The sequence below is a fragment of the Motacilla alba genome, chromosome 17 (genome assembly GCF_015832195.1).
Source record: "Motacilla alba alba isolate MOTALB_02 chromosome 17, Motacilla_alba_V1.0_pri, whole genome shotgun sequence".
In the NCBI taxonomy this organism is placed as follows: domain Eukaryota; kingdom Metazoa; phylum Chordata; class Aves; order Passeriformes; family Motacillidae; genus Motacilla; species Motacilla alba.
In genome coordinates, this window is record NC_052032.1 from 6,336,550 (window position 1) to 6,358,841 (window position 22,292).

At 62.3% G+C, this 22,292-nt stretch overlaps 1 protein-coding gene across 1 annotated transcript in view; it reads left to right on the plus strand.

The window, feature by feature from the left end:
• Positions 1-22,292, plus strand: part of HMCN2 (hemicentin 2) — a 33,265-nt gene that overhangs the window by 10,238 nt on the left and 735 nt on the right. Inside the window, exons 23-78 of the mRNA XM_038156668.1 lie at positions 1,269-1,396; positions 1,514-1,622; positions 1,912-2,081; positions 2,563-2,658; positions 2,768-2,944; positions 3,968-4,087; positions 4,251-4,412; positions 4,623-4,895; positions 5,439-5,606; positions 5,751-5,864; positions 6,040-6,126; positions 6,633-6,818; positions 7,215-7,382; positions 7,763-7,876; positions 7,979-8,121; positions 8,275-8,425; positions 8,652-8,870; positions 9,115-9,228; positions 9,294-9,481; positions 9,656-9,752; positions 10,015-10,176; positions 10,555-10,668; positions 10,775-10,906; positions 11,379-11,522; positions 11,623-11,782; positions 12,260-12,384; positions 12,468-12,651; positions 12,813-12,910; positions 13,188-13,460; positions 13,558-13,748; positions 13,824-13,905; positions 14,141-14,277; positions 14,394-14,535; positions 14,725-14,872; positions 15,117-15,244; positions 15,372-15,528; positions 15,627-15,748; positions 15,983-16,147; positions 16,233-16,340; positions 16,417-16,551; positions 16,829-16,963; positions 17,081-17,265; positions 17,562-17,775; positions 17,937-18,071; positions 18,142-18,332; positions 18,420-18,501; positions 18,629-18,898; positions 19,605-19,754; positions 19,966-20,103; positions 20,212-20,327; positions 20,424-20,661; positions 20,780-20,842; positions 20,936-21,064; positions 21,157-21,477; positions 21,690-21,809; positions 22,076-22,202. Of these exons, the coding sequence (XP_038012596.1) occupies positions 1,269-1,396; positions 1,514-1,622; positions 1,912-2,081; positions 2,563-2,658; positions 2,768-2,944; positions 3,968-4,087; positions 4,251-4,412; positions 4,623-4,895; positions 5,439-5,606; positions 5,751-5,864; positions 6,040-6,126; positions 6,633-6,818; positions 7,215-7,382; positions 7,763-7,876; positions 7,979-8,121; positions 8,275-8,425; positions 8,652-8,870; positions 9,115-9,228; positions 9,294-9,481; positions 9,656-9,752; positions 10,015-10,176; positions 10,555-10,668; positions 10,775-10,906; positions 11,379-11,522; positions 11,623-11,782; positions 12,260-12,384; positions 12,468-12,651; positions 12,813-12,910; positions 13,188-13,460; positions 13,558-13,748; positions 13,824-13,905; positions 14,141-14,277; positions 14,394-14,535; positions 14,725-14,872; positions 15,117-15,244; positions 15,372-15,528; positions 15,627-15,748; positions 15,983-16,147; positions 16,233-16,340; positions 16,417-16,551; positions 16,829-16,963; positions 17,081-17,265; positions 17,562-17,775; positions 17,937-18,071; positions 18,142-18,332; positions 18,420-18,501; positions 18,629-18,898; positions 19,605-19,754; positions 19,966-20,103; positions 20,212-20,327; positions 20,424-20,661; positions 20,780-20,842; positions 20,936-21,064; positions 21,157-21,477; positions 21,690-21,809; positions 22,076-22,202 (8,505 nt within the window). The remainder of the gene's footprint in view (positions 1-1,268; positions 1,397-1,513; positions 1,623-1,911; positions 2,082-2,562; positions 2,659-2,767; positions 2,945-3,967; positions 4,088-4,250; positions 4,413-4,622; positions 4,896-5,438; positions 5,607-5,750; positions 5,865-6,039; positions 6,127-6,632; positions 6,819-7,214; positions 7,383-7,762; positions 7,877-7,978; positions 8,122-8,274; positions 8,426-8,651; positions 8,871-9,114; positions 9,229-9,293; positions 9,482-9,655; positions 9,753-10,014; positions 10,177-10,554; positions 10,669-10,774; positions 10,907-11,378; positions 11,523-11,622; positions 11,783-12,259; positions 12,385-12,467; positions 12,652-12,812; positions 12,911-13,187; positions 13,461-13,557; positions 13,749-13,823; positions 13,906-14,140; positions 14,278-14,393; positions 14,536-14,724; positions 14,873-15,116; positions 15,245-15,371; positions 15,529-15,626; positions 15,749-15,982; positions 16,148-16,232; positions 16,341-16,416; positions 16,552-16,828; positions 16,964-17,080; positions 17,266-17,561; positions 17,776-17,936; positions 18,072-18,141; positions 18,333-18,419; positions 18,502-18,628; positions 18,899-19,604; positions 19,755-19,965; positions 20,104-20,211; positions 20,328-20,423; positions 20,662-20,779; positions 20,843-20,935; positions 21,065-21,156; positions 21,478-21,689; positions 21,810-22,075; positions 22,203-22,292) is intronic.

The window sequence follows — 22,292 nt, forward strand, 5'->3', positions numbered from 1 at the left end:
TGCTGGGCCACCATCTCCAGGGATTGTGTGTCTCTGCAGAGGGGTGTCGGGTCCATGAAGGGACTCAGCTGCTTGGCAGGGGGATGTGAAGGGCATCCCTGGCATCCTGTGGGCAGAGCAGGAGCTGAGGCAGCCGAGCAGTACTGCATCAGCTCTCCTCTCCTTGGAGAGCACCAGGCTTTTCTTCCATCGTCCAAACATCTGGGACCAAGCAGCTGCTTCCAATCACTCCTGTGCCTACCCTGGACTCGGGGCTGGGGCTGGGGAGGAAAGGCAGCTCCAGTGCAGCTCCCCAGCCTGCTGTCTGTCTGCCTTCCTGCACATTCCTGCCTTGTGCTGTCACAAGGTCGAGGATGTGCCTGGGGATGGTGGATCCCTGTGGGAAGTGCTGGACCAGGGCCTGATGCTTCTTGGGACGAGGTTTGGCACAAACACAGTTTATAGCCCAGCAGTGGTTTTGTCTGCCCTGGGATGTGGGGCTTTAGGCCAGTTTTGTTCCAGTGAGTGACTTCTGGAGGGACAAATCAATTTGTTGCTGCTGTTGAAGCTGGTGACAGCCATGAGACAGTCAGTTACTGTGATTTGATGGGTGAGGATAAACTCATATCCAACCATTCCCCAGGTTATCTGGTGTCTTGGTCCTCCAATGTTTTCCCCATATGTTGGCACCATGTTGGACAGGACCTCCTAAAGCCACAGGCCCAGGTCTTGGGGTCAAACACTTCTTACCTGTACCTGAGGATTGCTGTGGCCTGGGGAAGCAGGAAGGCCCCTTGGTTTTGCTCTTCTTGGGGCATGCATTGCCTTGTTGTTCGTGTCTGATTTGCCATGGCTGTTCCTGGCTGACCTGTGCTGCTCCCCACATCTCAGCTGGCTTGTCCATGCTGGTGATTTATGGGAGCACACGAGGAGGAATCTGCAGCCGTGGGCTGAGATGATGTTATGTCTGTGGAGCACAGATGGGGCTGGGAATGAGAGCGTGGCCAGCTCCAGCTGCAGGGACTGTGCTCCGGGGGGACCCTTGTCCTCCTTCATCCCCCTGAGCTCACGTGCTGCCTCGTGCTGAGCTCGTGCAGGGGCTGAGCAAAGGGGATTTGCCCCCGTGGGCAGCTGTGCCACCCTCTTTGAGTGGGAGGTGGCCATGGTGACCTTCTCTTGGCTGTCCCGAGGTGATGGTGAGCTCTGAGCCCTCAGCTTCTTCTCAGGCTTGGGTGGTGGATGACATGGCTGTTTCTCCCATCCAGCTTTCCTGTTCCTTCTCCCGCAAGGTTCAGTGTCCTCCCTTCAGGATCCCTCCACCTGGCTGAGCCCCAGGTGACCGACACCGGCCTGTACACCTGCACGGCCACGAACGCCGCGGGGAACGCCTCGCTCAGCTACAGCCTGCACGTGCAAGGTTCACACACCCCTGCCCGTGTGCCACTGGGCTCCTAACCCTCCATACCCCTGGCTGTCTCACGTCCCTGTGCCAGGGTCTGAGGGTGGTCATAGCCTGAGGTCCCCTCTCCCCCAGCTCCGCCCCAGCTGTGGATTGGTGATGGGGAAAGCCACCTGGCAGCTGTTGCCAACACCTCCCTGAGGATTCACTGTCACACCGTGGGCATCCCCCCAGCCCAGATCCAGTGAGTGCTGCAGTGCTGGGGGCTCCCTGTGCTCCCAGGATGGGTGGTAGGGGCCTCTGGCTTGGGGTGTCCCTTAGGGTGGAGGCATCCATTCCTTCTCCTTGTCCCCGGTGTCCTCTGCTCAACAGTCCCCTGCTGGCACTGCCAGCCCCATTCCAGGGGACAAGGGGACAGTCCTTGCTGCCAGTGCCCCGCTGCTCACCCTGTTGGTGTGCAGACAGGGTGCGGGTGGTGGCAGGACAGAGCCAGGACTTGCTGCCTGTCCCCTTGCCTGTCCCCTTGCTCGCAGGTGGCTGAAGGACGGGCACCCGCTGGACGGGCAGGATGGTGTGCTGGTGTCCGAGGACGGTGGCACTCTGCTGGTCACCCGAGTGGGGCTTGGTCACCAAGGGCTCTACGTCTGCCAGGGCAGCAGCTGGGCAGGGCTGGCCCAGGCAGAGGTGCAGGTTTCAGTGCATGGTGAGCGCAGCGTCTGGGGTGAGGGGGGCTATCCATCCCATGTGTTGGGAGGAACGTGGCTGCTCAAAGGGGCGGGAGTTCTTGGCCCAGTTTTTTGGTAGGTGCAGGGTCCCTGGCTTGATCCCTCGGGATCTTGTCCTTTGCCAAGGAAGCTGAGTGGTGATGGCACTGGCACCACAGTAAATCCTTGACTGGTGTTTCCTGCTGGAGGGTCTTCCACCAGCAGGATGTGATTGAAGGTACCAGGTGAGAAACCAGGCAGGGATCTCTGAGCAGGAAGAATTAATGTCTCATCGGGGCAGGAACCAAACCTTTGGCTGGTTTGGGGAGCAGTGGTGGCACCATGGGGTGATGTGGTCCCCTCCCAGAGCAGGGACTGAGTGTGTGCCAAGAGCCTGGCTGTGCCCCAGCGCCCTGCCCTGTGGTGGCTGCAGACAGCCCGGGTCACACAGAGCCGCTGACAGGGGGTGCTGGCTTGCAGTGCCTCCAAACATCGAACCCAGCGCGGTGGATCTGGCCGTCCCCGAGAACGGCTCGGCATCCCTGGAATGCCTGGCCTCGGGGCTGCCTGCTCCCGGTGAGTCAATCCTGTCCCTCAGCTCCTGCTCGTGAACCCCCGGGGTTTTCCCTGGCTCAGGGGGGCAGCAGCATCGTTCCTCACAGCGCGGCTCTCTGCTTCCCTGCAGCCATCACCTGGTACAAGGGGCACGAGCAGCTCTCGGCCGGAGCAGGGCTGATCCTGTCCGGGGGTGGGAAGCGCCTGGAGATCCCCCGGGCCCGGCTCTCCCATGCCGGCAGCTACCGCTGTGTGGCCTCAAACGTGGCCGGTGTGGCTGAGCTCTGGTACAGCCTGCAGGTCACTGGTGAGTGCAGCTGTGGCTTCCTGAGAGATGGGGGCTTCCCCCTGGAATACCTTGTGTGAGTGTGGGATCAGTGGGGTTGTCCCAGCCCTCAGGATACAGCCCTGGAGGATGGCTCTAGCAGAACCCTGGAATTTGCAATTCCAGTTGTGCAATCCCCTGTGTTCATCCCAAATGATATCCTGGAAAGCCATGGCCCCAGGGATGGGTATTGCCAGGTCCCCATTACAGGGTCACCTACCCGCCCTGTCCCTTTTGCACCCCGTGTGCCTGGTGACATTTCTGTCCCCCCGGAGTCAGCGGCGACTCCTGGGCTGCTGCCAAGGTGGGCACTGGATGCTTTTTCTCACTTGATCCAGGCATCCCTGCAGCTTCCCAGACTACTCAGCATGTCCACAGCTCCGGGGGCTGTGCCAGGCCCTGGCTTTTCCCGGGGATGCTCTAGTTGGTGGAAGTCCTGCAGGCAGGTGGCCAGGGCGTGGAGAAGATCCAGTTCTCCTGCTCTGGGCTTGTTCCTGCAATCTCTTCCCAGGGAAATGTTTGCACGTCTGCCGTCCTGGCTCGGGTGCATTGTTTGGGTTCTGCTGTTTTTGTTTTTCAAGGGTTTCTGGGTGTTGAGGCTTTTTTTCTCCAAGCTGATATCCCTCATGGGAAGGAGTTACCATTTTCCAGCCAGCTGTATTTATGAGCAGCTGAGAACATCATCCGATAATGGAAAGAGTTGGCTAACCTTCTCAGTGAGCAGGGCTGCCTAATAAGGCTGTGTCTGGCCAACCTGACCTTGGCCTGCTTGTGGGATGCTTGGTCATCCTCTGCTGTTGGCCACGTGCAATTAAAAGCATCCCTCACTTGGCTGGAGAGACAAGATTATTGTTTCCACATGAAGCCAGGGCAGGGGAATGTCACTGGGGTTTTTGTGGCAGCCAGCAGGGCTGCAGGGGGTGTGTGTCCAGCAGGATGGAGCTCCAAGCTGCCCTTCTCCTCTTGCCCAGTGCCATCAATGAGCTGCTCCTCTCATCCCTGCAGTGCCTCCATCCTTCTCCGTGCCAGAGCCCGAGGCCGTGTCCGTGCTAGAGGGACAATCTGTTCAGCTGCCCTGCGAGTGCCACGGGACCCCCCTGCCCACCCTGAGCTGGTGGAAGGATGGTAGGGCCCTGTTCCTCAGCCTCATCTCTCCCCTCGTGGGCTGACCCAGCCATTGGTCTCCTTGGAGCAAGGAGTGCTTTTTGTTGAGCAGAATCCAGCTTCTGGGTGGGAATTTGTCCTGCTGGGAGCCTGAGGGAAAGCTGCTGTCCCTTTCCCTGGGCAGGTGAGCCCCTCTCCACCCAGCCAGGGAGCCCCAGGCTGGTGTCCCCAGGAGGGAACGTGGTGTACATGGAGAAGGTACAGCTGCTGGACCAGGGGACGTACACCTGTGAGTGCAGGAATGCTGCTGGCAGCAGCAGCAAGGAGCATCACCTGGAGGTGCACGGTGAGCATGGGGCACCAGAGACCTGTGGGGGTAGGTGGAGGTGTTGTTACTTCTCTCAAAGCAAGGTCCTGCTGGACCCTAAGGCCATTTCCTGGTGCCTTGGATATTTTGGAAGGGATGCTGCTACCTGGGTCAGCTTTGCCCCTCCGCTTGTGCACGGCTGAGGGAGCTGCTGCACATCCCCTCCACCCCCTGTCCCTCTGCCCGCAGCACTGCCCAGCAGCAGCAGCGCCCCAAGGAAGGTTTCTGTCATCGAGGGTGGCGAGACAGTCCTGGAGTGCGAGGCCACGGGGACAGCACCACCGTGGGTGACGTGGGTGAAGGACGGGCAGCCCGTGGCTGCTGGGGACGGGCTCCTGCTTACGGAGCGAGGGAGGCGGCTGCACATCCCCAGGGCACAGGTGGCCCATGCAGGGCACTACACTTGCCTGGCTGCCAACGCAAAGGGGCAGGAGCAGAGGGAGTTTGATGTTGTGGTGCATGGTAAGGATGTGGCGTGGGGCTGGTGGCTGGAGGTGGGGTGGATGCAGGCAGGACAAGGAGGGTGGTGATGGGGAGTAACTTGATGTGTAGCGGGTGCTGGACAATCCAGCATGCAGCAGGTCCCAGGGTTATGCTTCAGAAATAGCTGTGGAACTGTGTCCCTCAGGCAGGAGTTTCTTTCCAGAGCCATCACAGCAGATCATCTCATATAAAGTCCTCTACTACCTCATGGGTCAAGGTCACTTGGGTTATAAAAGGTCTGAGGTGGCTCAGGCTCTGTGGCCAGCCCACTGTGAGCCTGTAAGCCTGGGCTCAGGTGTGCAGGTAGGTGGCACGTGTTTGCTGTGGGTCACCTGTCCCGTAACACCTTTAAAGTCACCATCTCCCCGTGATGCTAATGGTCCTTCTGGGTTTGTGTCCTAAAGCTGGACAAAGCAAGAAGGTGGGAAAAACCAGGTTCACCCAGTTCTCCCCTCCTTGCTTTGCTCCTTTGGTGTCCTGGCTGCTTTGCAAATGGATGTCCATCTTTTTCTGCATTCCCAGTTCCTCCTGAGTTCATTCTAGGATCAGGACTGACAACCAACCTCAGCATTTCCCTGCAAGGATCCCTGACGCTGACCTGCGAGGCCACCGGCATTCCCCAGCCCAGCGTCACCTGGTTCTGGGATGGCTCTCCTGTCACCCCCAGCGAGCACACACAAGTGCTTTCAGGTCAGAGGTCTGCTTTGGGAACGTGTTTTGCCCCTACACTGATGAGTTCAAACTCATGGTGGAGCTGCAGCCCCACAGGAGCACAGGTGGGATGTGCTGGTACCGGGATCAGGGCCCTGAGACCCCTCTGCCCTGTCTTTCCAGGGGGCTGGCTGCTCAGGCTCACCCGTGCACGAGCCCAGGATGGTGGTCACTATTCCTGCCTGGCCAGCAACGTAGCTGGGGAGGCCAGGAGGCATTTCTACGTGGAGGTCCTGGGTAAGGAGGGGTCTTCTGTCTGCTGCAGGATTCCTGCTGGGGTTTCAGAGCTCCACCCTTGCAGGAACAGACATGAGTTAAGACTGGACATGCTGGGTGTGCTGGAGTCCTTAGGATGTGAGGTTAGAGGCCGAGCTGGCCAGCTGCTGAAGTCCCTGGGGGCTTGTGTTCCTAGTTCCTCCCCACATTGAGAACGCGGGTGAAGAAGACACCTTCAAGGTGCCCGAGGGCCACCCTGTCACCTGGTCCTGCCTGGCTTCAGGTGAGCATCAAGTGGGGAAGGGAGGGGGAATGAGCAAGGGGGAGATGGGGCTCAGGGGCAGACCTGAGTCTCACTTTGGGGTGTGGAACAAATGGATGGCTCCAGTCAGAGACATGAAAACAGCTGAAATGGGCTGCAGAGCTCTTTTGGGATGGTTCCTGGCTCTGCAGTTGTGCTGTCCGGGAAGCGCTGGGGAGGGGACGCCCACATGGGGAGCCTGTTCCACACTGTAAGATCCAATCTTTCCCAAATGGAGCTAAAACTCCTCTAATCTCATTTTTCCTTTAGTGATGGGAATAATTAATCACCTCCCACTCAGGACAGTTCTCTTTCTTCTTGCTGGCTCATCCAGCAGCTTCTAAAATCCTGATCCAGATCATGATAATTCTGGTTTGGGATGATGTCTCTGCTTTCCAGAAAAGCTCTGACAGTGACCTCAGCCAGGCTGTGCTCACACATGGAAAAACTTCACACAAAGGCCAAAACCCATTTTCCGTTCCTCACAGGCAACCCACAACCCAAGATCACCTGGATGAAAGACAACCGCCCTCTCCCTGGCACCTTCTCCATCTCCCCTGATGGCTCCTTGTTCCACATCCCCCAGGCCTCCCTGGCCCATGCTGGTCGCTACTCCTGCGTGGCCTCCAACTCTGTGGCAAATCAGACCAAGCACTACCTGCTGGATGTTTTGGGTATGAGATGCCTTTGGATGGAGGCAGGGTCTCAGGTGTGAGCACACTTAGTGGGTTTTAATGGCCTGCCCCAGGTAGGTGGGGAGGATCCCTTGGTCCTGCAGCCAAAGCATGGCATGGACCTGTCCCAAAGCCCTTGTGAGTCCTCTTGGAGGAGCAGAAAGCACCTGCTTAGTGCAGGACCCATCTGTGATGGGGGCCTGTGGAAGGGGGGATGTGTCTTCTGGATGTCTGTGGCTTTGGAGGGCAGCAGGACGGGGCAGAGTCAGAAGCTGGCACATGCTGTGTCAGTTCCAATTCCCTGATCTTGGATCGTGCTGTCTGGCGGGGTGATGAAGCACTGGGAAGCTGAAGTGTGTGCTAGTGCTGATCCAACACACAGCCACATCTCTGCAGCCAGTCCCACCTTTGCTCGAGACGATGCTGCTGCAGAAGAAGTGACAGTGATCATCAACAACCCCATCTCCCTGCTGTGTGAGGCCCTGCCATACCCATCTCCCAACATCACCTGGCTCAAGGACGAGGTTCCTCTCAAGGAATCTAGAAACATCCTCCTGCTCCCTGGTACCGTGCTGCTGTCCCCTGGCTCTGCATGACTGTGGTGACCCCTTGCTGTGCATGCCTCGGGGAGTGGGAGCGGGGCCTTTTCTTGGTCTGGCAGAGGTCCAGCACAGTGGGATGCTGAGAAATCATCATCCTGCAGGATCTGGGGGCTCAGGGATCAGCTGGATGCTGCTCTTCCATGTGCTGCATCCTCTGATAATAACAAGCCTCCTGACTGGTGGCTTTTATAAGCCTGGGACTGGGCTCTAGAAGAGCATTAGGCCCCCTCCAGCCAGGCTTGCAGGTGCTCAGCAGGTCCCTTGAGATGCCTTCAGGTGCTGCATGGGGGGAGAGAGCTGTGGCTGCGAGCAGCGACCCTCTCAGGGACCCCCTTTGCCCAGGTGGCCACGGGCTGCAGATCCTGAACGCCCAGGAGGAGGACGCGGGCACCTACAGCTGCATCGTGGCCAGCGAAGACGGGGAGGCTGTGAAGAACTACGCTGTGAAGGTCCTGGGTGAGGGAGCTCCCCATGTCCTTCCTAATTCCTGCAGTGACCCCACCGCTGTAACCGGGCCAGTGCTGCTTCCTTTTGCTTCCCTTTGTCTTTCCCCACCAGTTCCTCCTTGGATTGCCAGAGAGGACCCTTTGGGGGAGTTTGCAGTGAAAGAGGTGAAAACCAGGGTGAACAGCACAGTGGTGCTGGAGTGTGAGACCTGGGCTGTGCCCGAGCCGACCATCCGCTGGTACAAGGACAAGCAGGTGGGGTCCCAGCTGTGACCAGGGAGCAGCTGCTGGGTTTGGGGACTGTCCCAGCTGGATGGAGTGGGAAGATACCCTTTACACAGCTGGCCGGGCTCTGCCCCACTCCTGGGTGTGTAATCCTCCTCCTGCCCTTCTCTTTCTTCCCTTCAGCTTCTGGAAAGCTCTGAACACATCCAGATCCTCAGTGAGGGGCAGGTCCTCCAGATCCAAGCAGCTGGTGTGTCGGATTCGGGGCACTACACCTGCGTGGCCACCAATGCCGTGGGTGAAGATGACAGGGACTTCATCGTGCACGTGCAAGGTGAGCCCTGGGCAGAGAGCCAGCAGCCAGAGCAGGAGGGGGGTCTCAGCAAGAGCAGGGCTCCTCAGGGCCTCTTGTGGGAGCAGAGAAAGGTGAGCAGGAAAAAAAGTTAAAGCTTGCTGGAAAACAACGAACATCTCCTCAGCTCCAGGGAGGGCAGATGCTGTGGGGCAGCTGGGGGTCAATGTCCCTGCTCCCCACAGCTGACCACAGCCTGTCCCCGCAGTGCCCCCCATCTTCCAGCAGCAAACAGGCCCCAAAGAAGCCCTTGAGATCTTCTATCGGGAGGAGGACCAGGATGGGGAGGTGACAGAACACCGACAGGCTGTCCTTGGCCAGCCCACTGCTCTGTACTGTGACACCAGTGCCATCCCACCCCCCCAGCTCACCTGGTACAAGGATGGGGAGCCCCTCTCCCCTGGCCTGGGGGTGCTGATGCTGCAAGGTAAGGGACAGTGGGTGTGAACCCCCACTGTGGGGCCTGGGGGTGGTCCTGCAGCAGCCTTGTGGGTTGAGAGCATCCACAGCATGGCGGAGGTTGGATCCTGTCCCCTTCCTCCTGCCACCACACACAGCACCCGTGGGACCTGTGAGTCACTGGGGCTGTGCAGGGCTCAGGGCAGGGCAGGGCTGGGGGATAGCCCACAGACCCTTCCCTGTGCCCTGCCCCAAGCCTGTCCCTGTCACAGGGGGCCGGGTGCTGCAGCTGCAGGCGGTGCAGGAGGAGGACAGGGGCAGGTACACCTGCGAGGCGGCCAACGCTGCGGGGCGGGACCGCCTGCACTACGAGCTGGAGGTGCTGAGTGAGTACAGGGACAGGGGACGCTGGACTGAGGCACATGGCAGCCCCATAACCACCTGCTTCCAGCTGCCCCGGCCATCCGTGGTGGCACAGAGGACCTGGTGGAGGAGGTGATGGCCACCATCAATGGCACTGTCCGCTTTGAGTGTGAAGCTACTGGGCACCCAGAGCCCACGGTGTCCTGGCTCTGGAATGATCTCCCCATAGAGGCTGGCCCGCGGCACCAGCTCCTGGAGGGTGGCACTGTCCTGCAGGTTGGTGTTCCCCTAAGCAGGTGGCTGTGGACACAGGAGACAGTGGATGGAGGGGATGGGGCATTCGTTCCTCCCAAAGAATGGCTGCCCTGGTGTCACCAAGGTCCCCATGGAAGCCCCAGCATCCCCCCAGCTCGGGGCAGCCCTCAGTGGTGCTCTGCTCTCCCTCTGCAGGTGGCAGTGGTGGAGGTGGGTGACACCGGGAGTTACACGTGCATGGCTGAGAACCCGGCCGGGTCAGCCGAGAAGCACTTTGCCCTCGCTGTGCAGGGTAAGGCATCTCCCCCTCCCCGGGTCACTGATTTACTGCCCTCCTCCTCTTTCTCCACCAACTGGAGTTTCCTTTGGCCCTGGAACTGCATGGCTGCCTCTGTCCCTTTGTGCTGGTCACGCTCACCCTGTGTGAGGAGGCTGAGGTGCCACAGGTGCCACCGAGCAGACGAGGGGCTCGGTGCGTGTTTCCTCCTGGGGAGGCATCGGCCTCCACGGTGATGGCTCCCCTTTGGCACTCTCTTTTGGGTGCCCTGGAGCAGAAGCTCCCTGGAGCGTGGCTACAGACCCCGAAAAGGTCGATGGCATTGTCAATGGCAGCGTCTCACTCATGTGTGACATCCAGTCCCACCCGGCTGCAGAGATCACCTGGTACAAGGATGGCCGCGTCCTGCGGCTCGCTGAGGAGGTGACTGTCACCCAAGGTATGTCAGGATGAGCCAGAATCATTGCCTGTGCCCCAGCTCTTGACAGCGAGCTCTAGGTCCCCTAATCCCCCTTTTTTGGATGCCACGTGTGGGTCCCCAGCTCAGCCTTTGTGCTGTATGACACACAAATGACACACTGCTGAGTGATCCCCTCTGGAGAGGACCAAGGGCTACATCCTGCAGAACTCCACACTGCTGCTTCCTGGGAGATCAGAGCCCTTTCCTGTCAGGCAGAGCAAGGCTTTGCACCTCAAAGATGAGAATTCCATGGCCAGACTCCTTTTGCATGGGTGCTGGGGGATCATTGCTGGCATGATGGCCCAGACCTGGTTCTGCTCCAGGCTGTCCTGATTCCCTGCTCTGGGCTTCTTCCAGGCTCTCGGGTGCTGCAGCTCCCTCACGTGCAGCTCTCCAGCTCGGGCACATACACGTGCATGGCACAGAACGTGGCCAGCCAGCATCAGAAGAGCTTCATCCTCACCATCCATGGTGAGTGGTGAGGGCTCAGCCAGGAGCTGTCCCCTGAGCACACACTGGGGAGCTGACAGTGACCCTGGTCTGCCTCACACCCCCTGTCCCTGCTCATCCTCCTCAGAGCCCCCAGGCATCCAGGACCCACAGCAGGAGACGCTTGAAGCTGACATGGGGACACCCCTCGTGCTGAGCTGCCCCGTCACTGGTGTGGCCGTGCCCACTGTCACCTGGCTGAAGGACGGGCACCCGCTGGGTGTGTGTGCAGGGCAGCTGTGCCGGCTGCCACCCCAGCCTCACTGCTGCTCCCCTCCAAGCAGTTCTCCCTCAGTTTCCCAGCTTCTGATCCTGCTGCAAGAGACCCTCAGGGCTGCACAGGGAGGGGACAGAGCATGAAGGGTCTGGCCTTTTCCCTGCACACTTTCAAGGGACCTCAGGTTCATCCCTGAGGCACGAAGCCATGGGATGTGGGCATGATGGAGGGATGTGCAGGGGGTGAACTCTCTGGGTACCAGCCCTTGGGGTGCTCGCTGGGACAGGGGTTTGTCCCCAAGCCAGTGGCTCTTCTCTCCTGTAAATCTCCAGCAGTGAACTCTGCAGAAACCCTGCTTGGCTTTAACAGTGTCCCCAAACCTGGGTCTGGGGGAGGAGGGGGAAGCACAACAATGAGCCTGGGGAGGGCTGAGTGGGGGAGCACTGCTTAGCCCCCTCCTCCTGTCTCCTCGCAGAGATGAGCCCAGAGCAGGGTTTGGTGTCTGGGGGTTCCCAGCTCCTGCTCAGCCCCCTCCAGCCCTTCCACCAGGGCCGATACACCTGCCTGGGACAGGGCCTGGGGGCCGAGACACGCAAGGACTTCTTGGTGCTGGTGCGAGGTAGGGCTTCCCCGAGGCAGCCTGCTCCCTGCTGGCTCTGCCTCAGAGGTGAGCCTTCCTCCCCCTCCTCTTCCTCAGCCTCCCTCTCTCCTCGGTGCAGTGGCCCCCCGGATCAGCAGCGCAGGGGACCCCAGCGAGCACAGCGTGCTGGAGGGCAGCAGGGTGAGGCTGGAGTGCCGGGCAGAGGGGCAGCCCACGCCCCACATCTCCTGGCTGAAGGACGGGCAGCCCCTGGGGCTGCAGCCCCCCTCACACGCCCGGTGAGTCTGGGGGGACACCCCAGGGACCCAGTGTCCCCATGTGCAAAATTGCTTGGCAAGGCAGGTTGGTCTGTGCTGCTTCTTCCCATTGCTTGGTCTGGGATGCACTCATCCCAGCTCTGTGCTGAGAGAATGTCATCCTGGGCTAAACCTCAGAGTCTGGGATGGTCACTGTCATCCTGGGGTAAACCTCAGAGTCTGGGATGGTCACTGTCATCCTGGGGTAAACCTCAGAGTCTGGGATGGTCACTGTCATCCTGGGCTAAACCTCAGAGTCTGGGATGGTCACTGTCATCCTGGGGTAAACCTCAGAGTCTGGGATGGTCGCTGCCACCCTGCACGGTCCCAGGTGATGCCCTGACCTTGCAGCGTGCCCAGAATCCTCATCCCTGGCTGTAAACTGAGCACAGAGCACTTCTGCCCCACGGGCTCGTTCGCGATGAGCACACAGGTCCCTGTCCCCCCCTCCCCACGCAGGGTGTCCCCGGACGGCAGCGCCCTGCTGCTCGAGGGGCTGCGAGCTGCCGACTCCGGGGCTTACACGTGCCTGGCCCGGAACAGCCTGGGCGAGGACACGCGGCTGCACACGCTGAACGTGCTGGGTGAGCAGGGCCGGGACGTGCGGGGCAGCGCCGGGGCCACCCCCGGCCCGACAGCCCCAGCAGCCCCTCTGTCCCCTCGCCAGTCCCTCCCACCATCGAGAGAGGAGCCGATGACCCGGAGGTGCTCCGTGGAGTCCTGTCCGCCGCGGTGACGCTGCAGTGCTGGGCACGGGGGTCCCCTCCGCTGCACGTCAGCTGGCTGAAGGACGGGCTGCCCCTCCGCCTGTCCCCTCGTGTCACCCTGCTCTCGGCCGGGCACATCCTCCGGTGAGACGTGACCCTGCAGCGATGGTCAGCCGCAGGCTCTGGGGGTGGTAGCAGGGGTGGCATGAGGGCGCTGCTGCACCCTGAAGTGTCACCTTGGGGAGCAGGGGCTCACCCGGAGCTGACGTCTCCTCCCCATCCCCGTGTCCCTTCGCACGGGTTAGGATCTCCCAGGCTCAGCTCTCGGATGCTGGACTCTACACCTGCATTGTCTCCAGCCGGGCGGGAGTGGCCGATCGCAGCTTCGTCCTGCAGATCCAGGGTACAGGGCAGGGGCTGGGGAGGGACAGCAGGGGCCACCGGGACGCTGCTTTTGTTGGTAGAGCACACGCTGTGCATTGCACCCGTTCCCAAGGAGGGTCCTGAGCCATTCTTCCACTGCTGGGGTGGGCTTGGGCAGGATGGAGCAAAGCAGGACCAGCCTGAGAGCAGTCCCAGAGCCTCCTGCAGGACGGCTGAGCCACCTCTGGCTGCTCGCAGGACACCAGGGAGTGGCCAAACCCACCCCCGGTGTCTGGGGACCTGACTTTTCTCCCCAGTGCCCCCTGTCCTGGAGAGCCCCGAGAGCAGTGAGGAGCAGATGGTGGCCCAGGGCTCCGATGTCACTTTCACCTGCAAAGCCACCGGGTCCCCAGCACCGTCAGTGACCTGGCTGAAGAACGGAGAGCCTCTGGGGCAGCGGAGTGCCCAGGTGCCTGGTGGCCCTCAGCTGAGCCTGGTGGCCGTGGCGCCAGCTGATGCAGGCATTTACTCGTGCCTGGTGGTGAATGAAGTGGGGGAGGTCAGCAAAGCCTTCCGCCTCGTGGTGATGGGTGCGTGTGATCCCTCTGGGATTTGGGAAAGGCAGCTTAGCCAATTTTTTGGGAGCAATGAGAGATGAGTCCTCCTACCTTGCTGTGTGCCTTGCAGAGCCACCCCGTGTCGAGGCTGGGTCCCATCCCACTGAGATATCCATCACTGTGGGCACCCCTCTAGGGCTGAGGTGTGTGGTGGCAGGTGTCCCCATGCCCACTGTCACCTGGGAGAAGGATGGACAGCTGCTGGCAGGGCCCTCGCTTGTGACAGGGAATGAGAGCACCCTCCACATTGACAGCACTGAGGTAGGAGTTCTGCTTTTTTCTCCCTACCTGGGTTTTGGTTTTGTGCCTCAATTTTTCCCTCTTCTGGCTGTGTAGGTGGCTGATGCTGGCTTATACACCTGCCTGGCCACTAGCCCTGCAGGAGAGGACAGCAGGAGCTTCCATGTCAGCATCCAAGGTAGTGTGATCCCAGCAGGGCAGCCAGGAGAGGGCTAGCAGGGAGGGCTGCAGGATGATCCAACCCCTGGGGGACCAGAGAGCCACAACCTCCTTTTTTGGGATTGGTGTGGGCTCCAAAAGAGGGATCCTGGAGCACAGTGCTGGTCCTGCAGAGTGGGGGCCTATGCGTGACTTATGGGGACAGGGATGGGGGTGTCCAGCCCACCCTGACCCCCCCTGCCCGTGTCCCACAGCACCCCCCAGCATGGCCAGCGCCGGGGAGATCCCCATCATCACGGCTGTGCCAGGGGGGCAGCTCCTCCTGGAGTGCCCGGAGGGTGCTGAGCCCCACGCCAACATCGAGTGGCACCGCGAGGGCTCCCTGCTGCAGGTACCTGTGACGGGACCAGGGACAGCCATGGTCAGGGCTGGCCACCGTCACCGGCAGCACGGGGCTGGTGCTGGGGCGATGCTGGGTGCCTGCTGACGGGGCTCCCACGGTTTTAGGAGGATGCCCGCAGGCAGGTGCTGGCCCGGGGGCGTTTCCTGCAGGTCCTGGCGGTGGCTGCGGCGGATGGTGGCGAGTACAGCTGCAGGGCCACCAGCGCCGCCGGGGACACTGACCCCCGCGTCCGGGTGCGGGTTCACGGTGAGTGCTGCCCTGCCCTGCCCTCAGTGCCGGTGCCTTCCCGGTTAAATCCAGGATGTGGGATGTTATAGGGTGTCCTATGGTCGGGTGAAGGGAGTATGGCCAGCCCCCAGTGCTGCTCCGGGCTGGCGCCCTCCCTCCCCAAGCCCTGTCCCACACTCTCGGTGCTGTGTCTGGGTGCTGCCGCAGTGGCCCCGGAGATCCAGGCGGGCCCCCAGGAGGTGAAGGTGCTGCTGAACACCTCGGCCGTGCTGCCGTGTCAGGCACAGGGGTGGCCCGTGCCCCGGGTGACGTGGCGCAAGGACGGCCAGCTCCTGCCCCTGCCCGGGAGCGACAGGTATGAGGCTCTGGGGTTGGTGGCACCAAGAGCTGGCACTCAGATCGTGTCACCCTCCACAGCAACAGGTGATTAGCGTGCCAGCCACCCTGTGAAGAGCTGTGCTCTGTCCTCGCCCCAGCTTAGTGGGCAAGAGCTGCGTGTGGCTGCAATGGCACTTGTCACCTTCCCAGCTCCTGCTCCCTGTGTGATGCAGCCTGGCCATGCAGAGCCCCCACAGGGTTCACCTGCTCTCCCTCCTCAGGCTGCAGGTCCTGCCAGGTGGCTCTCTGCAAATTGACCCTGTCCAGGCCCAGGATTTGGGCCATTACCTCTGCATGGCATCCAGCCCTGCTGGCTCTGACCGGCGAGGCATGGACCTCCACGTCCTGGGTAAGCGGGAGAGTCAGATGGATCCCTCCTGGGCTCACCCTCCTGCAGCCCAGCACTGCTGGGCTGCCCTCGTCAGTGCAATGATGTGCTGCTGTCCTCTGCTCACGGCTGCCATGCCCTCCCACAGTCCCTCCTGCCATCACACCTGGGCCCTCCAACCTCACCCTGCTGGCTCAGCAGCCAGCCACGCTGGGCTGTGACGCCTGGGGGTCCCCTGAGCCCCACATCAGGTGGGAGAAGGATGGCCGTCCCCTGAGCCTGCACCTCCCACCTGGCACCTACAGGTACCTGTGCACCAAAGGGTTCCCCTGTAGGGTGGGGTTTGCCCCTCCTGCTGCTCCCTGGGGGACAGAGGTAATCCTGATGCGTGCTCTGCCTGCAGTCTGCAGTCCTTGGGGTCCCTGCTCATCTCCAGCCCTGCTCCCCGGGACGAGGGGAGGTTTGAGTGCATCGCCACCAACGCTGCTGGAGAGGCTCGAAAGGCCTTCCTCGTGTCTGTCCATGGTGAGCTCCTGGGGCTGGGGCTCTTGCTGAGAGTGGCTTTCTCAGGGTCTGTCACCACCTGGGCTGTGACATGGGTGTGCTCCATCCTCACACAGGGTTAGGTGCCTGCTCAAGAGCTGGTCTTGGGGATGGACAAGAGGGGAAGAGAAATACTTGTGCCTGTACAAACAGGGACAGAATCCTCTTCGACATTTGCCCTACAGCCCCGCTCACCTCCCTCCCTCCTTTCTCCAGTGCCCCCCACCATCGCTGATGACCTCACGGACGTGGTTGTCACCCGGCTGTCCCCTGCAGTCCTCACCTGCTACGCCTCGGGCGTGCCCCCCCCCACGGTGTCGTGGAGCAAGGGGGGGGCTCAGCTGGGCAGCAGAGGAGGGGGCTACCGCGTCCTGCCCAGAGGTACAGCACGGGCCAGCACAGCCCCGCGGGGACAGGGGTCCCTGCCAGCCCTGCCGCCGCCTCCCCTCTGCCTGCTGTTTTCCAGGAGCCCTGGAGATCCGGCAGGCGCTGCCAGCGCACTCCGGCCGCTACACCTGCACGGCTCAGAGCGCCGCGGGCACGGCCCGCAAGCACCTCTGGCTCACGGTGCAGGGTAAACACAGCCCCAGGGTCCTGCTGCTGCGGGTCCTGCGCCCTCTTCCCTGGGTAGCACTTCCTGCCCTTCACAGAGCCCCCTGCCTTGAAGCCCCTGCCTGGCATGGTGATGGTGATGATCAACAGCAGCGTGGTGCTGTCCTGTGAGGCCACAGGTGTCCCCCGGCCGGAGGTCACCTGGCAAAAGGATGGTGTTGGCATCACTGGAGGTGAGCAGGAGTGAGCTGGGGGCTGGCAGAGCCCACATTACCTGCCAGCCTTTACCTAGGGGGAGATTTAGGTCTGTAGGCATCCCAGCAGGGTGTGGGGTGTCACTGTGCATGGTTCCTGCTGGCTGCTGTCCTTGCTGGGCATGGTGGCTGGTGGAGCTGTTCCATGGAGACTCCTTGGGAAGAGGCATCTCTGTGGGGGCAGCAGTCCCTGCCCATCACCCATGTGTGCCTTGGCTCAGCTGTGCTGCCCCATCCTGCCCTTCGTTCCTGCCAGGGTCTGGGCTGAAGGTGCTCCCCAGTGGGCAGCTCCGTCTCCTCCGAGCAGCCCCAGAGGACGCGGGTACCTACCTGTGCATGGCCCGCAACCCCTCGGGCACCGCTGCGGGCAGGACCCGGCTCATTGTGCAAGGTACAGCAGCGATCAGAGCCCCACTGCTCCCCGCTCTGCTCGGCCCCTCTCCAGCGCCTCTCAGCAAGACGCAGCTGCTGAGCTGTGAGCGAGTCCCTGCCCTTCTGCCCCATCCAGTGCCCCCCATCATTGCCGCCGGCCCAGCGGAGCTGGTGGTCCTGGAGGGGCTGGAGGTGCTGCTGCCCTGTGCCGCCCGCGGTGTCCCCGAGCCTCGCGTGTCCTGGAGCCGGGAGGGAGCGCTGCTGCGGGGCGGGAAGGCCACAGTGCTGCCCTCCGGGGAGCTGCTGCTCCGGGATGTCCAGGTGAGCACTGTCCCCCATGGCCACTGAGAGGCTGGAGTGATGAGGAGCAAGTGTCTCCTGCTGCTGAAGAGCTTTTGGCTGATGGTAGATACATCTGGCAGAGGAGAGGCCTGTGCAGTCCTGTGCCACAGGCTGGAGGGTTGGGACAGTGTGAGATTGCTAATGTGGGCTGGAAAAAGTGGCTCTGTCCAAACTGTGACTTTTTAGGTGCACAAGAACCAGCAGAGCTGTGCTCAGCGAGCCAGGGCTGCAGCTGGAGCCCAGACTCAGGATGACTCCCTCTCATCCTCACGCAGGAAGGGGATGCTGGGAGCTACTCCTGCACCGCGGTGAACTCTGCTGGCAGGGCCGTTCGCCGGCTCTCCCTCTCCATCCACACCCTGCCCACCTTCACCCACCTGCCCGCAGACATCACCCTGAGCCGGGGCGAGAGGCTGGAGCTGGTGTGTGCCGCAGTGGGCAGCCCCCAGCCCCGCGTCTCCTGGATGGCCAACGGGCAGCTCGTCACTGGTACCTGGGCAGGGGCAGAGGATGCTGAGCGCGGGGGAGATACGATCCTGGTGCCACCCTTGTCCCACCTTTCAGGGTCCCCGGGGTGCCAGCACGTCTGGCCGTGCGGGGTTGTAGCCAGCTGATCCCCAAGCACCCTTTTTGGGGTTTGCACCCCGCAGATGGCGCGTCGGGGCACAGCGGGCGGAGCATCCTGCGGCGGGAGGCAGCCTCACCCACGGACAGCGGCACCTACATCTGCAACGCCGAGAACAGCGCCGGGGCCACCAGGGCCACTGTCTTTGTCTCTGTCACAGGTAGGTGCTGGCAGGGAAACTGGGGTGCCCGGCCAGCCCCCCTCCTCTGCCACCCCTTTCCCTTTCCCAGAGGCGCCCGTCATACAGGGGGAGGCCAGCGCCTACCAGGTGGAGCGCTCCGGAGGTGATGTCCTCCTCGACTGCCACGCCCAGGGTCACCCGGAGCCCCTCATCCGCTGGAGCAAGGACGGGGTGCCGGTGGTGGCCCGTGGGCGCCTGCGCCAGCTGCAGAATGGCTCCCTGGCCATCCGTGCTGTGGGGGTGAGCAGGGCCTGGGGGGCACTGGCACATTTCAGGGTTCTTTCCTGGCAAAGCAAAACGCTGTGCTGATGCTGTCGGTCCTGCTAGAGCACAGATGCGGGGCAGTACCGGTGTGTGGCGGAGAATGACGCGGGCACAGCAGCAAAAGTTGTCACCCTCGTTCTGCAGAGTGAGTGCTGGCCCCCTCTGCCTCCTTCTTTTAAGGGACTGCAAACCATGTCACCTCTCAGTCCCTCCAACTCCCCCTGCTCTGTGGGGAGTGCTGCATCACTCCCTTCATCCCTTCCCCTGCCCAGGCGCCCCTGTGGTGACAGTGACCCCAGCAGAGGCGAGGGTCCATGCTGGGCAGCAGGTGCTGCTGCACTGTGTGGTGTCAGGGGAGCCCACCCCTTCCGTGGAGTGGCAGCGGGACGGGGAGGCCCTGCCCGAGGGTCCCCACGCTCGTGTCCTGCCCAATGCCACCCTGCTCCTGCCCTCTGTCACCCGCCGTGACGCCGGCAGCTACTCCTGCCTCGCCCGCAACGCCCTGGGCTCTGCTGTCGCCCGCTCCTCCCTGGATGTCCGAGGTGGGTGTCTGCCCTGGCCCCGGGGGCTGGGGCTGTGCCACCCGGGGTGAGAGCTCCGGCGTGCTGCTGTGGAGTGACATTGCCTTGCTTGCTCTACTCCCCCTGACTCATACTCTGCTTTGTGCTCTCCTCTCCTGCCCTGCTCGGCTGGAGGCCTGAGCCCAAGCAGGCCCTGTCCTGAACAGCCACCTCATGCCAGCCCTCACTTGCCTCTCCTCGGCCTTCCTGCCTTATCTGCCCGTGATTCAATTCCCCTCTCCCAGGGGCTCTGCTGAATGCACAGACACATCCTTTCCTGCTGCCCCCCGGGAGCAGAGAGCCGGGCTGGAGGAAGTGCCAGGTGCCCTGTGTGCCCTTGTGTGGCTGGTGGCATTTCGCTGCCAGGCATGCTGGAGAAGCAAATAAAAGCTTGGGGCTCTGCCAGGACCTTGAGGTTGATACAGAGCAGGGTTTGGGGGTGTCAGTGCCTGTTGGTGTGACAAGGCACAGGGCCGCACTCACGACATCTCCTGTCAACACGGCACTGTGCCTGGAGCCATGGGGTCCCTGGGGACTGCTGCAGCCAGGCAGGGACACTGCCTGCCTTGCTCTGGCTGCTTTCACCTCCAGAAAACAAGAGGTTTTGACACGCAAATTAGTGAGAGGGGAGTCAGGCAAGGGAGTGCAGTCCCAGTGTTGCTGCCTGACCCCATCCCATTCGCCCCAGGGGAGCTGCACCAGGTGCAGGGCAGCCTGGTCGGTGTCATCAATGGCCACGAGCTCGGTGTCTCCAGCCTCGATGCCAGCGTGCTGGGCGATTCTCAGTCCAGCACCGCCGCCCTCCGGAGCAGCATTGGGAGCATTCCGCCTGCCGTAGGTGGGTGGACATTTCTACCCTCACCCTTGTGAGAGTTTTGACCTCTGTCAGATGTAAATCTTGGGGAAAGGTTTTTATTTCTTTTTTCCCCCCAAAAGCAAACCCTTTTCCCCCCAAACCTTCCACTGTGGGCAAGGAGGGATGGGACAGCCTGGGTGTCCGCCAGGAGGATGCTGGCTCCGTGGTGACACCCTTTCTTCCCCGTTCCCAGGGCCGCTGATGCGGGTGCTGGTGACCATCATCGCCCCCATTTACTGGTCCTTGGCTCACGCCAGCGGGGCAGCCCAGAATGGCTTCCTGCTCACGCAGGGCACCTTCCAGCACGAGTCACTGCTGCGCTTTGCCACAGGTGAGGGCTGACAGCTCAGCCTCCACTCCCCCACGCACCATCCCTGATCCGGGAGCGGAGCTGTGTGCGGGGGTGCTGTGGGGTGCTGATCACTGTCCCCCCCGGCAGGGGAGCTCCTGCGGGTCACCCACCTCGCCCGGGGCGCGGGCAGCGCTGGCGCTCTGCGGCTGGACAGCGTCATCAGCGGCTCCGTGCCGGAGAGCTTTGGCGATGCCGTGCTGCAGGTGCTGGCACTGCCCATGATCCCCATGGGAACCACGACTCCCATGCTGGGAGCACGGGGGGTCCATGGCCTGACCCTCCTCCCTGCCTCTGCCCAGGACTTCAGCGAGCGCTACGTGCGGACGGGCGCGGGGCAGCTCTCCGGGGGCTCGGTGCAGAGCTTCCTGTGGGATGGGCGCCTCGTCCATGCCCACTGCAACCACACCATCGTGTTCGACCCCCCCGTGGGGCCGCAGCCCCCCCGGGTGCAGCAGCTCCGGGCCAGAGCTGTCAGAGCCTCCTATGACCCAGCCAAGCAAGAGCTCCGCTTCCAGCTCCGTGCCTCGCTTGATGCAGGTACCTGGGGAGTCCCCAGCGTGGGGGTGGAGATCTGCTGTCAGTTCTGGGTGTCTGTGAGGGTGCAAAGGCCGTGTCCCTGCAGTGACGTGTCACATTCTCTCTGCTCAATTCACAGGGGCTGACAGAGACCAGTGCCCGCTGGGCTTCATCCCAGACCCTGGGCAGCTGTTCTGCATGGGTACGGACCCTTCCTGAGGGGACGTGAGGATGGCAAGGGCCACCTGGTGCCACTTCCCTGTCCCCCTAACCCTGTCCTCTCTCTGCACCCCAGATGTTGATGAATGCACCGAGGGCTCCCATGCCTGCCGCTACAACCAGGTCTGCCAGAACGCCGCCGGCTCCTACAGCTGCTCCTGCCCTCCCGGCTACCGCACGCTGGGCACGGGCTGGCCATGCCTGGGTACGAGCTGGGCTCCCAGGGCCACCCCCCTGCCCTGTTCCAGCCTCGGTTCCCCCATCCAGCTGCAGCTCCCCACCTCTTTCCTCCCGCAGATGTCAACGAGTGCCTGAATTTCCCCCCACCGTGTGCCTTCGAGTGCCGCAACCTGCGGGGCTCCTACGAGTGCCTGTGCCCCGCTGGCAAGGCCGTGCTGCCGGGCGGACGGTGCGGCGCAGCGGGGATGGAGGGAGGGGACACAGCGGGCAGCGTGCCCCGGGACGCTCTCCTGCGCCGGCAGGGGCCGAGCAGCCGCCCACGGGGACGATCCTTCTACACGCAGCTTGCCTTGCGCCGCGTGGCCAAGGACGCAGCGAGGGGTGCCCGGGGCCCCCCCTGCCCCACGGGCTACATCAGGAGGAATGGTACCTGCACTGGTGAGCGTGCCTGGGGAAGGGTGTTGAAGGGAGTTCAGAGACTACTTTGTCCCCAAAAGGTTCCTCGTGTCCTTCTTGGTGCCCCGTCTGCCACTTTGTGCCCTTTGTGTGGTCTTTGCTGTGCTGGGAAGGGGAGGTGAGAGCCAGGCTGGCACAGTGGCACCAGAGGGGTCTGATCCTCCCCTCTCACCTTCACCCCTCTCATCCCACAGATCTCGACGAGTGTCAGACACTGAACCAGTGCCAGCACGAGTGCAGGAACAGCCCGGGCAGCTACAGCTGCCTCTGCCCCGCTGGCTACCGGCTGCTGTCCAACGGGAAGACTTGCCACGGTCAGTGCAGGGCTGCCAGGGAGGTGCCCCATCCCCGTGGTGCCCTGGGTGTCATCGTCTTGGGGCTGCAAGTCTTTTTCCTTTCTCAGGATGATTGTTCCCAGCCCCGGCTCTCCACAGTCTGAGTGCTCATGTCTCACGTGCTGTGCTGTGCTCGTGTCTCGCTGCCTCAGTGTCCAGGCAGATTTGGGAGGGTGGGGGAGCTGGGATTGAACCCCCATCTCAGCCACCCCAGCACCTCAGACCTGTTCCCTCTCTCGCTGCAGATGTGGATGAGTGCGCGGAAGGCTCAATCCAGTGCGGTTTGGGCCAGATGTGCTTCAACACCCGAGGAGGTGCCCGGTGCGTGGACGTGCCGTGCCCAGCTGGGTACCGCAGAGGCTCCAGCCCAGGGTGAGTCGTGCTGTGGGGCTGGGAGTGCCCTTCCCTCTCTCCCCATCTCACCACGACCCCGAGTGTCCCGTCCACTCTCCGGCACCCGCC